The 17,104-nt window shown below is 39.2% G+C and overlaps 1 protein-coding gene across 1 annotated transcript in view; it reads left to right on the top strand.

Moving 5' to 3' along the window:
- itfg1 (integrin alpha FG-GAP repeat containing 1) overlaps window positions 1–17,104 on the top strand; it is a 142,670-nt gene that overhangs the window by 86,196 nt on the left and 39,370 nt on the right. Inside the window, exons 11-12 of the mRNA XM_077229264.1 lie at window positions 9,955–10,108; window positions 11,478–11,583. Of these exons, the coding sequence (XP_077085379.1) occupies window positions 9,955–10,108; window positions 11,478–11,583 (260 nt within the window). The remainder of the gene's footprint in view (window positions 1–9,954; window positions 10,109–11,477; window positions 11,584–17,104) is intronic.

Here is a 17,104-nt window from a genome sequence, read left to right as displayed (position 1 = left end):
AAGTGATTTCTATTTACTGTGTGATGAATCTATGTATATACACTACCGGTCAATTTTTTTATATTGGTAAGATTTTTTTTAAATATTGTAATTTAATAAGAAATGTTTATCGAGCACCACATCAGCATATTATAATGATTTCTGAAGGATCATGTGACACTGAAGACTTGAAAAATAATGCTGAAGAATCATCACAGGAATAAATTGCATTTTAAAATATATTCAATTTTGAACTGTACAAATATTTTAAAAGATTGATTTTGCTGTTTTTTGGACCAAATAAATGCAGCCCTAGTGAGCATAAGAAACTTCTTTCAAAAATATAAAAAATTATTACCAATGCCAAACCTTGGTAGTGTATTTATTCATGTTTGAATGTACATGAACAACTGATCTGTTTAACATTATATAATACAACAGGGTTTGCTCTTCAGTGCACATCAGCAATCACGCCGCCGCCCTCGCGCCGTTCTCTCACGGCCCTCTGCCTCGTCCTGCTCGCCACAAACATGTTTTAAGAAAAAAGCAATTTAGAAGCATTTCTACAAGGGGGCTCAGACTTTGGAACCCCAAATGTTTACCCTACTTACTTACAGAACAAAACTAAAGTCCATCTTAGCTTTAGGGAACACTTAATCTCAAAATGAGATGGCAACAAAAAGTCAGTCTAACTTGTGGCACATCTGTTATTACAATCAAAAAAATGTCTGTTAAATGCAGTCTTGTGAGCTTTATTATGTTTACTAAATCACTCTTTTGTTGTCCGCGTTAAGAAATAATGTGTACTTCTTTAAGTTGAGAGAGTAATAGATGATAAAAATGTTTTGTTTTTCTATTCATTCATTATTCATTCATTATTTATTCATTGTATTCATGTTTTATTAGTCTCTCTCGATAAGTCTTTTTAAGCAGTACAGATCACAACATAGAGCTGCACTCTGCTCCTGGCACACAGTTAACCATCCTCCTGAAATGAAATGGCTGCTAGCTGTAATTAAATCAACTTTCCTCTTTCTGAGAGGGAGAGAGAGAGACACACATTAAACAACAACTCATGAGAATAAAGAATGATTATGGTGAAAAGATAAGGGCAGAGAAGCCCTTTTGCATTAAATCGAAAAACAAATTTGTATTCCTACACAAAAACGAATATTTTAGTATATATTTTGTGTATACATGTCCCTGTACCCGTCACTGACTGTGTCCATGTGTTGGTTTGTGTGTTGAGATGGAAGAAAGGAAAATAAACTACATTCCCATTGCTGTGTGCTGAAGTCTCTGGCTGCAGTCGTACATGATTGAGTTTGCTGAAGGCTACTCCTGTTCCTCACCTCATCCCGTCGGATGCGCCAAGCTCCTACACTAACAGCCAGAAGCCCCTTCTCAGCACTCAAGAGGGCCATTAATGGGGTGTTTCCCAGTTCCTTCGCACTCCTCCTCTCTCTTGATATTTTACTAGCTCTCTCTTTCTCCCCGTCACTTTGCTTTGTAGATCAAAGTCGTTTTCCCGCCATGCAGACGACCCTCTCGATAGTGCCTCCGTTAAGCCGTGGGCTAATGGTCCCACCTCCTCCCCAATCCAGCCCATTTACGCTAAAAATTAATTAACGTTCTGCATCAACAGCCCCAGGATGCCCACCAGAGCTTGACAGGGAAGAGAAATGATCACTGATCTACGGCAGAGATATTTGGATGGGCGTAAGGAATTGCGCGCTCATCCCAAAATACTTAAAACGGACTCATTTCAGTCTTCTTTTATAGATTTTATTTAAATGGTAATTGGCCGTGTCCCACCAATGAGGCCCCACCGTTAAGACCGGCAGACGTAATGAATTTTAATGTAAAGGACGCCATTGAAAATCAGATTTATTTTCATTTGTCAATTCAAATAGAATCAGCAGAGGAAAGCACAGCTAAACAGCCGGAGGGGCAGCACTGAAAATCCATTTGTCATGACTCATGTACGTGAGGCTGCACTGACTCGAGCACGGACGAGGCAGTAACCAGGCCTCTGCTCATGTCTCTCTCTCTCTCTCTCTCTCTCTCTCTCTCTCTCTACCTCTCTCTCTACCTCTCTCTCTCCCTCTCTCTCTCTCCACCCATCACCTGAGCTGCCAAGAAAACTTATCTGGTGATTAGAGTGGACTTGATCCAGATGTTACAATTATGAAGTGCTAGATCAAATTTTTTCCTACATCTTTCTAACATCTTTATCAAGGATCTTTTCATGCTGGTTCAGATATAGAGGAGCTCCATAATAAGATGTGTGGTGGACTCGAGCTCTCTCATGCACACAGGTGGTGTGTAGAGGTGTGAGCTGATCTGTAGTCAGGGAGCAGGTGGATGCCCATCTTGTGGCCGGCAGGTTTGTTCTGGTTTATGCAAAGCTCCTGAGAGACTTTATTACACTCTGGCTCGCTCTTTGTGTGTGTGTGTGTGTGTGTGTGTGTGTGTGTGTGTGTGTGTGTGTGTGTGTGTGTGTGTGTGTGTGTGTGTGTGTGTGTGTGTGTGTGTGTGTGTGTGTGTGTGTGTGTGTGTGTGTGTGTGTGTGTGTGTGTGTGTGTGTGTGTGTTTCTGAACTGCTCTAATCAGTGCTCTGCTTCAGTGTGCGCCTCTTCGATTCCTCACCTCTTTTCTGCACTACAGAGCTCCGACTTGTACAGCCACAGAAGGGAACGTTTCGCTTCTTTAAGTGGTCAGATTTAGAACAGCTGAATCCACCTCAGATGTTAAGATGTTTGACTTTATTTTAGAGCTTCCTCCTACACGTCAATCACTTTTCATGTCGGAGCCATGGTCACAGTCCTTTCAAGGCAAGTTAGTTCATCTGGCAGCAGTCATGCAGAAACAGCTTCTATCCACTTAAAAAGGGAAACAAAACAAAAACTGTTCATCAACTAAATGTTTCAGGAATATGTGAAATCAGTAATAAAATCCATTAACACTGGAATTTGTCTAAAAATAACTTTTCTGAAAGATAATTTTTGCTGGGATGCCATTTAGGAATCATTTCATCTCCGTCTTTTTTGTAAATAAAATTAAAGTCATACAGGATTGGAGCGACATGAAGATGGGTGCATTTTCAAATTTTTGTGTAAACTTTCCCTTCAATTACCCTTCTAAATTGAACTTAATCTGATTAGATCACGGCCTTTAATTGAACTGTGAGCACTGTGTGGGATTATGGCTTTGCATCGCATAGCTATAAAGCCATACAATGCAGTATTTAATGTTATTACAGAGGAAGGCATACTATTTGAATTAAACCCACCTACATAATGTGAGAAATTAACAGAATAACAGTCCCCAACACCAGCCATTATTCCCTGAAAAACACTTGTCTTTAGCAACAGGAATCCCCTGCACAGCTCAGTGAGCAGTATTGCCTTTTAAAACCACCTTCTGGGGTGAAGTATACCTGTACAATACTTAGAGGGGGCCAGAGAAAGAGAATAGGATGGAGTGATCAGCCATGGGTCTCCAGGAGCGTTGAAAGCTGTGCTAGACGGGAGGAGTGAGATCACAGAGATCCATTATGCTGAGCTAATGCGTGTATAATTGAATGCCATCAGTCGCACACTTCTTCATGATGGCAGGATTACCTCTTAGAAGTGCTTGAGTTTTATGAGGGACGAGACAGAAGACTCCCATGAGGAGCACGGGGGAAGACCTGGAAACAAACACACACACACACACTTGGACGTGATTGCATTCTCTATTAGCCTCTGCAGTTTGAGGAAAATGGGTGTATGTTTTTACTGCGGTTAGGCTGTTCATTGTTCATACCGAGTGCAGCTCACACCTGCAATACATAAGACCTGAATTTTTCTCACATAGGCAGTGATCTCTTTATTTACTATATATATATATATATATATATATATATATATATATATATATATATATATATATATATATATATATATATATATATCAATGGGGAATTGTGCCTAAATTGAATTATTTGCCCTGGTCGAGCTCAAGCTAAAATCTATAGCTACTGCAGCTGCAAGGGCCTCTGTTGCTAGGCAATGGTCATCCATCTCATGAGCATGTGTTTTGAAATACTTGTCTCATTGTCAGTCAGGATTAGTGACCGTTCCAATAAGAGTAAAAATACGTCTTCATTTTGCGAAGATAGAAGATAAATGTCAATATTTTTTCACTCCTGACCGCATCAGATCCATCGGAGTGGACTGTATTCCCATTTTCTTTTAATGGCATCTGGAAATGCAGCCGCGATTAAAGTTTAAAGGTCTCTCAAACATTTAAGCAAAGATTTATTTCCTTCACTTTAGATAGAAGGGATTTATTTGAAAGGTCTCTAAAAATCTACATCAGCCGATTGGGGAAGACATGCTTTCTGGTTATGTTGCTCTCTGCATTAAATGACACTCTTATCTAAACTGATCCATTTGCCGTAATGTGGTAATGATGTTTCTGTTCATTCATGCAGTCTGCATGAAGTACTCTGAGTCCAGGGAGAGGTTTTAGCAAGCATGGATTCATGTCGGAGCTGATTAGCCCAGCAATGCATGCTGAAGCGTTAGCATGTCAGTTGTGCTAGCTGCTGTTTGCTTTCTGGATCTCTCTTTCACTCAAACTATTGAGTACCATAAATCTATCTATCTGTCTGTGTATATATCTCTCTGTCTGTCTCTCTGCATGTTTGTCTGTCTATCTATCTGTCTTTCTCTCTGTTTGTCTATCGTTCTGTCTATCGTTCTATCTATCTGTCTCTATCTCTGTTTGTCTATCGTTCTGTCTCTTTGTCTTTCAGTCTCTTTTTGTCTGTCTCTCTGTCTGTCTTTCTATCTATCTGTCTGTCTCTCTGTTTGTCGATCGTTCTGTCTATCATTCTGTCTTTCTATCTGTCTGTCTCTCTGTTTGTCTATCGTTCTGTCTATCACTCTGTCTATCTATCTGTCTGTCTCTGTTTGTCTATCGTTCTGTCTATCATTCTGTCTTTCTATCTGTCTGTCTCTCTGTTTGTCTATCGTTCTGTCTATCACTCTGTCTATCTATCTGTCTGTCTCTGTTTGTCTATCGTTCTGTCTATCATTCTGTCTTTCTATCTGTCTGTCTCTCTGTTTGTCTATCGTTCTGTCTATCACTCTGTCTATCTATCTGTCTGTCTCTCTGTTTGTCGATCGTTCTGTCTATCACTCTGTCTATCTATCTGTCTGTCTCTCTGTTTGTCTATCGTTCTGTCTATCACTCTGTCTATCTATCTGTCTGTCTCTCTGTTTGTCGATCGTTCTGTCTATCATTCTGTCTTTCTATCTGTCTGTCTCTCTGTTTGTCTATCGTTCTGTCTATCACTCTGTCTATCTATCTGTCTGTCTCTCTGTTTGTCGATCGTTCTGTCTATCACTCTGTCTATCTATCTGTCTGTCTCTCTGTTTGTCGATCGTTCTGTCTATCACTCTGTCTATCTATCTGTCTGTCTCTCTGTTTGTCGATCGTTCTGTCTATCATTCTGTCTTTCTATCTGTCTGTCTCTCTGTTTGTCTATCGTTCTGTCTATCACTCTGTCTATCTATCTGTCTGTCTCTGTTTGTCTATCGTTCTGTCTATCATTCTGTCTATCTATCTGTCTGTCTCTGTTTGTCTATCGTTCTGTCTATCTGTCTATCAGTCTCTTTTTGTCTGTCTCCTCTGTTTGTCTGTCTATCTATCTATCTGTCTCTCTGTTTGTCTATCTATCTGTCTGTCTCTCTGTCTGTCTATCGTTCTGTCTATCATTCTGTCTATCATTCTGTCTATCTATCTGTCTGTCTCTCTGTTTGTCTATCGTTCTGTCTATCGTTCTGTCTATCATTCTGTCTATCTGTCTGTCTCTGTTTGTCTATCGTTCTATCTATCCGTCTATCAGTCTCTTTTTGTCTGTCTCCTCTGTTTGTCTGTCTGTCTGTCTGTCTGTCTGTCTTTCTATCATACCGTCTATCATTCTGACTGTCAGTATATCTAAATTCAAATTCAAAATTGCTTTATTGGCATGACTGTAAATAATACAATATTGCCAAAGCTTGGAATATATATAATAATAATAATAAAACATCAAAATAATAGAAGAAAATATTATAACATAACTTTAAATTTAAATAAACAGTGTAACAAATTAGAAAATGTGTGAACATTTGATACCACAGTGTTTTAACATATACACATTACTGAGGGTCACTGTGGTGGACAGTTGGGAATCTAGGTATCTATCTGTCTATCTATTTATCTACCTGTCTGACGTTCTGTCTGTCTATCTATCCATCTATCTATCGTTCTATCAATCTATCATTTTGTCTTTTGGCTGTGTCTACATTAATCCGGATACATTTTAAAACAGCATTTTCGTTTCAAAACGCTCTCCATCTAAAGTGGCGTTTTTCAAAAGTTTCTCATCCACACTGAAACACTAAATTCACCTTACTGTGTGTGCATGCGGTAAAACCACATAAAAGCTCACTGAGATCATACAGACGGAACAGACATAATATAGTTCTCATGCTGTTCTTCTGGTAGAATTTTATTTTGCTAAATATCTCAAGGTCGCACTCACTCACCATTATATGTTTGGTCTAAAACGCAACTGCTCTCATGTTTTGCCGCTGGACAGCAAATGCGAGTAAATTTTCTGTCATCTTTGCAGAGTGTGCAAATATTTTAAGCAACTGTGTGAAAGTGAATAGCACATAACAGGCACAATGCCGGTATAAACATGAATATTTATCGGTACAATATGCAGTCATGACTAAACATGCGTCATCGTTTTCAAATACCTCCGTTTTCACAGTGCACACTACAACACGAAAAACATCGGTTTCAAATGTATTCACTTTGGAGAGCGTTTTCAAAAGGCTTTGTTTTCGTTAATAAACGCGTTGTCTTTCTAACTGACGTTTTTTATATCGTTCAGTATGATTCACTCTGTCTACCTAACATTTTGTAATCTCTCAATTGAAAGGCATTGTAAAGTTTTTCAAAACGTTCAAACAAACTTTTGGCACATCAATATTTGCTATTTATAGTAATAAAAAAAATTGATGTCAATTAATCTTAATTTTAATTGTATTTCTGTGTCCTGTTTTCTACCTGGTTGAAGTTAAAAATGACTTTTTTTTAGCCTCCTATGTACAGTATTTTCTGCATGTCTATCAGTTTTTTCTTCCTTATTCAGGAGCATACTATTTCCAGAGAGCAGAAGTAGCAAATGATTGAAATGACATCCACCCTTCAGACTGCTTTGTTTTTGCCCTTGAGAGCAAATTGAAAAAGAAGTAGACCAACACATACAGCAACAGAGAGAAGAGCCTCAGGAAGAGTGGGTGGACCGGTATTGAAGAGATGCCTGGGGGGACGAGATCTCTCTGCTTCTGTCATATTACCCCTCAGAGAATCTCCAGACCTGCCGTCCCTCTCAACATGCCTTTCTTTCACTCTCTCTCACCCAATTTGTCCTCTGGATAACTGATGTGTTAAAAAATTCGACGTTTTGATGCAAGGCCTCCACAGTGGACAGGAAACGGCTAAGTAAATCCTTCTTTTGCTTTCGAAAGAGAGAAAAAACAGAGGGAAGTTGAAAGAGGCGGAGGGAGAGGTCAGCCTGTAGGCTTGCCTCTGGCCTGCTCTTCCCTTCTGGGTTTGCCATGGTGCTGGGTCTGAAGCTCCCAATTAAGCGAGGAATTTGTGTGTGCTCATGGATGTGCGGTCGGCACAGCGAGCCACCGGTCACGACTGTGCTCCACTGAGGGAGCGAAAGGATAAGAATTTGCATGCCCACTGACCAGACACACACTCATAATGACACATACTGTACTTACACGCACACATACCTAAAATACCACTCTGGTTCACACACACAAATTCTGGCACCTACTCTTCCACTGTCTATGTGCTTTGAGGACAGATGCTTTCCAAATGCACTGGTGTATTTTAACTACTAGTCTTTAAATTGGCAGCCATGACAGTTGTACAGCCAAATGCAAGGACAAAAACTTTCCTTCTGTGTGTGGCCGCCAGTTAGACCTGTGAAAGCTTCAGTAACGCATCTGTTCTCCGTGCAGCAGTAAGTGTGGTGTCGTTTAATCCTGTGAGGGAACAAAGTCTGTGTGCTTGGCTGGCTGACTTTGGCGAAAGCCCCCCCACCCCACCCAAATCAGCCTGCACTGATGGGTGGCCAGCAAAGGTGTACTGGGGCTTTGGCTGTGAAATACAGATTAGTGCCCCAAGCTCCAGACTGACCAAGACAATCCGCACAGAAAGACTCATCGCCTGCCAAACCATCCCGGACAACTAAACTGGGAAATTAATTTTCATGGTTCAACTTGAATATGAGTTCAACTTGAATATGAGTTTAAATAATAAATCACATTGTTTGTAGTCTTAGAATATGTTGAGTCCCATCTGTGGGTGTGTATTGAACAGAGTAGTGGTTTTACTGGGGTCCATTAGATCAACTAAATCTGACCTGACTATCATTTGGGTTATGATGGATATAATTACTGTATTGATAAACACTGTATTAAGTGGTGTGTGTCTGTTTCACGCCTAATTTTCTTACTGTGAGGGCGCATTTCTTGTACTGTAAGTGTACACAAATACAGCCAACTTTGTAAACACATATACAGTGTAAAGTGAGAGAAAGAGGTTTTTTTTTTACAAAACAATTTAGATTAATTTATATGTTTATTCTGCAAGGGTGCATTCTATTGATTAAAAGTCACAGTAAATTAAAATAGTAAATAGTAAATAGTAAATAAATGCTTTTTTTTAATCTTTCTATATAAATCGAAGAATCCTGAAAAAAGTAGCATGGTTTCCACAAAAATATTAAGCAGTACAACTGTTTTCAAATTGATAATTATAAAAACTTTCTTGAACAGCAAATAAGCATTTTAGAATAATTAGTTGGCACTAAAGAATGGAGTAATGGCTTCTGAAAATTAAGCTTTGGCATCACCAAAATAAATCACATTTTTAAATATATATATACAAATAGAAAACAGTTCATTTAATATTTTACAATTTTAGTTTTTTTTGTGTGTGTCTGTGTATTAAAAAATGTACCAACCCCAAACTTTTGAATAATATTGTATTTATATAGATATTAAACAAACATGTTGTTTGTTTTTATTAAAATGGATTTCTGTCTGTGGTAATCAGCAGTATGTCAATAGAGCTCAACTTGTTTCAAAGCTGGAACATTGTTTATGCAGCTCAATCTTTTTATGCAGCAACTGGAGTATGTGCTTTGTGATAAGTTGGCAGCAGTTAACACACTTCAAATGTATGTTTTGTGCACTTCTCATCTGCATTTCCTTCTCCTGAAACCAAGGAGAAACAGCAGAAGGAAGAAAGAGAAGAAAACCTTCATACAGTTTCTATTTTTAGCCTCACGCATGCCCAGGTTGAAATTAGAGTAGTTCTGAGAAGTGTCACTGGTAAATATCAGACTATGGGGAAAAATGGCTGTGAAATACAGGAACGAAAAAGGGTCCTGAATAAAGCAGAGGCCTGGCAGATGGGTTGTTGAGCAATGCAGAAAAGCATCTCGTTTCATAATTCAGTGCTGTCTCCCAGATCCAGCTCCCCCACACTCAGCACTGAATTATGGGGAGGAATAGGTTCTGCTTAATTGCCTTTTTTATTTAGGGATCGAAAAGTTCAGTGCACAAGTTTCAGGCATTTTTCCAGTCTCACTCAGTCATCAAGCCCTCTGCTTCTCCACGGTGTTCGTGTGTGTGTGCATGTATGCGGATAATATTATAATTTAAGTAGTGTTGAGTGCTCAGACATGCTCTTTAATTGGCCAGAGTTCCGTGATTTGCTATATGCTTGCAAACTTAATTATCAAGGGTTAAATTCAACATGACAGTGTCTTTGCATACATTTTAGCATTGTGTTCCTGAGATCTCCTCACATTAACAGTAATTTCTCCCTTTCTTTCTCTCTCCACAGCACGCAGCAGCAGGCATTCCTGCTGGAGAACGTGGCGTGTAATAACGCGAGCTGTCGGGAGGTGGGCCGCATGTTTCGTGTGCACTGGGAACAGTCAGACCTCAGTGCCATCCCCAGGGCTGTTGTGGCCACTTTTTTTGACATCTATGAGGACGTAAGTGTTGGCCTTTTCCCCTTGCTTTTGGCGCTTTAATTAAAACCCTGCCGCTGCTTTAATCTCCCTCCCTTTCTCTGTCCCCGATCACTCTTTGTTCATCTCTTGATGTCTCCGTGACCCGCATTATACCGAGCTTTAGTAATTATCTGATTTACTCTGAGTGTAATGTTGCCCCAGTGGTGTGGCGCAGGCTCTCTTTTGACATTGAGAGTAGAGAATTACACCCTCTACATTTCCAACCAACCCCAGTCTCTGATGCTTAACACCCTGTCATCCTATAGTGTAGCAGTCTCTGTAGTCTAAAGACTTCTTTGAACATGATGTGAATAAGCAGCAGTGTTGTTGTTAACTAAAACTATTAAAAATAGTTTTCATTAATTGCTAAAAAGCTGAAATAAAATGAAATATGAATATTTGATTAAAAACGTAATCGTAAAAAATTACATGAAATTTAGAAATGTTGCATGGCAACTAACTTGTAAAATATATTTGACTTGGTACTTAAATGAATTTTTTTTTAAAAATGATGCATAAATTAACGCTAATTAAAATGATTGAAAGATAGCTAATGAAAATGACAAAAACACTACAAAATGACTAAAATATTAACTAAATGAAAACAAAAACTGAAAATGTAAAAGCTAATTCAAATTAAATTAATATTAATAAATACTATAGTAGTATAAAAAATAATACGCACAACATCTAGAATGCTGGTTCTAGATGACCCAAACACAATATTATTATATTTAATTAACGATTCATATTTAATGTGAATCGTGATTTTCCTGAAAAATATAAAATATATATAATAAAATATATAAATCTCATGATTGTCTGCTATAGAAATGTTGTGTGTTTGCCTGTATGAGAGTCTGTATTTCTTTGTGTGGTTCCTGGGTCACCTAAAGAAATGAAATATCTCACTGCTGCAGACGGCCCTCAAGCATCTATATGCACGTGTCTAATTTTGCCATTATATCTTCCTATGATTCACTCCTTCCCTCCCTCGACCCTTCTTTCCATCTGTATCGCAACCTTTTCCCCATCATAATCATAATATAGCCAATTACCTCGAATTCCCTCATGCTTGCATAACTAATGAAGCTAAAGGCTCATTACACAAACAGCACGCGCACGTCTCATTCCGTTAGCATTCGAGCTAGTCATCATTAGCACAGTATTGCGATGCTATCTGTACAGGAGCTCCTGCGCAACCATGTTCTTAAGAGCGAGACCAATAGACTGCAGAGAGGAGCTGATAAGAAGCGTAATAGCTTGCTGGAGTCCATTAAGGATATGAGTGTTCATCAGACGGGAGAGATTCAATGGGCTTGATACATTGTTTCTGATTTCTCATTTGCAGGGTATATTGGATATGATCGTGCTCAGCAAGGGGGAAAAGGAAGACCTTGTAATCCACGCTTTGAAGAACAACTATGAGGCCGACGCGTATTTCGTGAAAGTGATCGGTGAGTATGAGATGTGGCGTTTTCCCAGCCTGGCCACCGTAGCAGCAGTAGAGCTTCCGGGTGCTGACATTTGGAGAGCTGACATTTCCAGAGCCAAATGTGTCCACTAGAAAGCAGCCATGATGCCATTTAATCCTGCCTGCTGTGTTTTAATTAAAGAAGGAGAGATCCTCCTCTAGCTCAAGCGCAGAGATTAGCTTCCTCAATGTAACAGCATGTGAGGATCATTCTATCAGTGTCAGATTAAAACAGGGATGAGACTGACCCAGAGTCTCTAAATCTCCCCTCCTCTCGCTTATTAGCGCGCTCTGTTTCTCTCTTTCCTGTAGATGTGCTGTTTAATGAGACTGCTGTAAGATAGAATGTCTGGCTCTGAAGAGAGAGGCACTCTGGGTAGTTTACTGCAGTGACAAAGTGCTCCCAAGATGCTTGTGCCGTTTTCAAATCAAATAGCCACTTGTGTGTGTGAGTGAGAGGTGGAATTTATGTTTATATACAATATAAATGGTATGTTTTATACAGACTCTCCTCCATAATAAAGCTGCTTTTATGAGTCTAGTTTATACGATTTCTCTGTGAATAATGGCAGACTCATGACTTCATGCTCCTGCACTCCTCTACCGTCAGCCTGTCTAGTCACACAGATGTTGTTTGCATCTTTTTGACTGTCTGTTGCTGTGAATGGGAAGCTACACTACCGTTTAAAAGTTTGGGGATTTTTTTGTCGTGTTTTTGAGAGAAGTCTCTTATGCTCACCAAGGCTGCATTTATTTGATCAACAATACAGTGAAAACAGTAATTTTGTGAAATAATAATAACTGTTTTGTCTATTTGTATATGTTTTTTAAAATGTCATTTATTCCTGTGATACAAAGCTGAATTTTCAGCATCATTACTCCAGTCTTCAGTGTCACGATCCTCAGAAATCATCCTAATATGCTGATTTCCTGATCAAGAAACATTTCTTATTATCATCAATATTGAAAACAGTTGTGCTGCTTAATAATTTTTTTGGAAACCGTGGTTTTTATAGGATCTTTACTGTCCCTTTTGATCAATTTAATGGGTTTTTGCACAAAGTAATACAAGTATTACTTTCGCACAAAAAAGTTATTATAACTGACCCCAAACTTTTGAACATTGGTATAAATATTAGTGCGATACTGGCAGAAACAAATATTTACACAAGTACTCGAGTACTCACAAGGCAACAACTGATCATGAAAACAACAAATTGGTAATATAGAGGTTAAAGAACAGTTAACATGGCAATTTGGGAGGTAATTTGCAGTCTGATTGAGATGCCATCCCTGCTAAATATATTAGCTCTTTATATCCTCAGCACTTCTGAGACAGTCCACAGATTCTTAAATGCATTAAGCAACCAAAATGTGCTGCATTTAAAAGCACTAGGTTAGAATTTGAATTTCACATGAATCACAAAAGAAACCGCCATAGTCCATATGTTCATGTGCTCTAAATTGTTATGAGATGTGTTTTTCTTCAGACAGTTGGCTGCAAATAACTTCAAACTCAAAGATGCTAGTAACTGCCATTCTGCAGCCCAAAATATAGAAGTTCTCCATTTGTATTAATAAAGGGCATTGCTAGGCCCTTTTTACTGGGGCAATTAGCCCCAGTGAAATACTGCTGTGCCCATGTAAAATATTACAGAAAAATCTATGCCTGATAGTGGAGATTAGTGTATTCCGACCTGGGAATCATTTTCCTGATAATTATTTCACGTCATGTGAGTTTTCCATCAGCTGTTCAGAATCAGATCTAAATGCCAGATTCACAAATTAATCACTATAACTGGTTTGCAAAAATGTCTAAAATTGTTCACAATTTAGTTTAAATCAGACAGTTTACTCACACACTGAATAATTTCTCACAATGTAACGATAAGTCGGAAAACAAAAAGACTGCAGGAGTATTACAATCTATTGTAATACTTTCAAATGTTTGTCAGTTTGTCACAGATTCTGTTTCATTTGCAGTCTGTGAACTACTCTGTACTGCAGGTAAAGTCATTTTATATTCATATATGCATAACATTATCAAAATATTGGAACAATTTTTGATTGGAGTACTGATGAAAGACTAGAAAGCTCCTGAGACCAACCTGACCCACCACCGTCCATTGAGGCATGGCAGGGTGACGTACACCACTGCATTAAACTAACCTGCCTCATTGTTGTCCTCTAGAGGGATTGTGGGTATGTAAGCTGTCTCCTAATGCAATTACCTTTACCCTGTGGTTTACATATTGTCAGGGAAGCCCTGTTATTTTGTCCTCAGAGGAGTAAATAAAAAATTTAGTTCTGTTCGAAGCTGCTAAGTCCTCAAGGCCATGTATGTTTTCACATAAATCTGAAGCAGAACATGAAAAGAATTCAAGCCTTATCATAGACGTGTGATATGTTAAAGCCTTAGTTTTTTTCGCCCGTTCTACATTTACATCCCAGTATCTGAAGCCTTTTTATCTTTTGCCATGTTTAAAACACCATCTTGTCCCTTTATTTTCATTAGTGACATAAATCCTCATACACAGATATTTATACCTCTCCTCAAGCTACAACTCAATAGAGGCAAAAAGAAGTCCAAATGAGCAGTGAATGGTTTGCAGGAGAGCACAAGAGGAGGGGAGAGGCCAGGTGCTGTAATTATCTGTGATTGCGTGCGCTAAACACACACAGACTGTGGTTGGAGTGTGTGTTTGTGGTGTGTGTGTGGATGAGTAAGTGTGTGTTGGCTATAGGCATAGAGGGAGAACTATGGCAGCTGATTGCATTCCTGTTCATTTATTAGAATGCAGATTAGCTGCAATGAGGAACATCTGCACTCTTTGTTAAGTCCAGTGTGCGCTCCTTCCTCAATCTGTCATGCTGTAAACCAAGCCCCCATCCCACACGTTATAACAGTACATGGGAACTCATAAAGGGAGGCATTTTTAATGTCACTCATTCATATTGAATTTTATGAATGATTTGCCGTTTTTTTTCTGTTTCATCCTGTCAGTGACTGTAATATATTTACTTTTTTTTGTCTTATTAGACAGATATAGTAGAGGGAGACACTGAATTATCAGGAAGGTAATTCAGCTTTAAGTGTGCACAGATGGGTTGTTGTTGTTTTTTTGTTCTGTTTTTTCTTTTCATTGAGGTGTAATGATTAGGTGATGAGAGACTGAGAGTGATGCTTGTTACTGTAATCACTGCCTGACCTCAGCTGAGACGAAGAGCCAATCATAAAGTCATCTTCGCTACTGCTGGGTTAGGGTATGGTAATGCACGTAATCTCACGACTCCGGGCTGGGATCTCACATTTTTGAAACCACCTGGTCACCACTTTCATGGACTAGATTAAGAGTGACAGGTTTTATTCCAACTTTATAAAGCTCCACCACCTCTGATGATGTAATGATGTCTGTGTGGGGCAGCTTTTATGATTGACATGAGACACAGTCACTTAGAGTGTCGGTGGCATCTGGTTTACCAGTGCAGAACAGAACAGCAGGCATCATGTCCAATTTCACAGCCATCACATCACAGCTATTCCATTGTTACTGCCAACTCCCGACATATTCACTCCGTGGAATCTCCCTATGTCCTGGGAACAACAAACTGCAAGACTATTTGGATCCGTTCCTTTTGTCACCACAAGCAAATATGCAGTTGAAGCTGTTCAAACACAATCAAATCAGACGTCCTGGGATAGGACGTTCAGTCTGGGAAATTGTTCTCGTAACCTTATAAAGTTATCAAGATGTCATCATGATGAATGAACCATCATGTTTTTTATTTAATTGTTTTTCGAATATCCACTTTACCACTCTGTATTTCCCCTCAGTTTATCATAGATGTCTGATGCCAGCAATGTCACTTGTTTGATTATTTTTATTTCATTGTATTAGAGTGGTTTCCAGGATTCTTATCTTTATATGAAGGCTCAGCCTAAGCCCTGGCAGTAAACAAGCGCATTATACATGAAATGAGTTCACAAAATGGCATTCCATTGGGATCAAGCAAATCATAAATGTTTAGAGGTATTCAGTGCTAAACCTTCTGTCTTTTAATGGTTTTATGCTGTACTCTTAGGTGGGCACTGCACAGCCTCACATGCTCACACACACACGCGCACACACGATGGGAGCGTGTCATGACCGTGCATATCATGATTCAGCTCACTGCACAAGCCCTGCTGGTAACTTGTCATTGATAGAGACATTTCCACTATGTGTGCATGTTTCCTTATCCGTTAGCATGCGTGTGCAGGCATGTCAGTTTCTATATTCAAACTAGTGTTCAATATTAGCCATGCAAACACCAGCCTGAGAGATTTAAAATTTATCTGACAGCTTCAGGCCACCAGGATGTCTGCCACAAGGAAGTCCATAATACCTGGAGAAAACTATCCGATAGCATTCCCGTTCATCTCTATGGCAGCTGCTTAGTTTTTGCAGGACCCCGTGAAGTGACACTACAGTTTTATTTGGTGGTTATGAAGTTAGCAGTTGTTGGGGTTTTTCACCCCAATTTTTTTAATATATATATATGTGTAAAAATATAAATATATATATAATTGTCCACCTCCATTTTCACTCTCTGTCAAAAATCATTCAGTTCCAAGGAGTGTCATATCTTTCAGGAAAGCAAATAAACACCCACATCTGTGATTGGCGAATCTTTGCAGCATGTCCATGCCCTCCTACACGGCCGGGCCATGTACAGACATTCTGAGGTAGTGGCCCAAACCAAAAAATAAACTAAAATTGGGCAGATTGATGATGGAGATGGGAGGTGGCTCGGCCGAATCACGTTCTACGGCGAGAGTTGGTTTGTTGTGGAGAGAGGGTGAGAGGGGCAAACTCACAGGGACAGTGGCTCTAGCCACCGGGCCTACCCCTCCATGCACGTGTTTTGATGCTCGAGGTGCCTCGGAGGACAAACTTAGCTCTGCAGTAGATTTCGACCAAAAAAAATATGTATAGCTCTTATGATTAATAGACGCACATTAAGAGCGCACCTCCTTGATTTACATATGCACATTAAGGTGGGTATAGAGGAAAATTGTGGTGTCATGAATGAAGCATTTCAAATTATTTCAGCATTTCAGAAAAATGGAAAACAAAAATTCATATTTTAAACTAGGGAGGTAGCTTTGAGGTATGAAGCTTGCAGTATGCGTTTTATTGTAACCTCTTCTATCTGTTAATATCAAGGACATTTTGGTTTGCTATTTCTTGACCCATTTAAGGATGCATTGCATTTATCAAAAGTGACAGCAAAGACTTTTATGGCCTTTTTTCACCTGGTGACTTCATGCATTTCTCTGAACGGATAGCAATCCTATCGTGAAAAGACCAGGTGTACTTAAAAAGCCCCTTTCGAGACTGATATAAATTCGATCACTCAGACCACTTCAGGAGGTGATTTGAGCAGCATTCCAAACATTACTTAAAAAAGTCGCAGATGCTCAAAACACAATCGTCTTCATTAAATGTGGTGTGACTACTAAA

The sequence above is a fragment of the Siphateles boraxobius genome, unplaced genomic scaffold (genome assembly GCF_051911475.1).
Source record: "Siphateles boraxobius isolate OS27281-9 unplaced genomic scaffold, OSU_SipBor_1 130, whole genome shotgun sequence".
Lineage (NCBI taxonomy): Eukaryota > Metazoa > Chordata > Actinopteri > Cypriniformes > Leuciscidae > Siphateles > Siphateles boraxobius.
The sequence above is the reverse complement of the archived record's forward strand: the minus strand, read 5'-3'. Positions and strand labels throughout refer to the sequence as shown.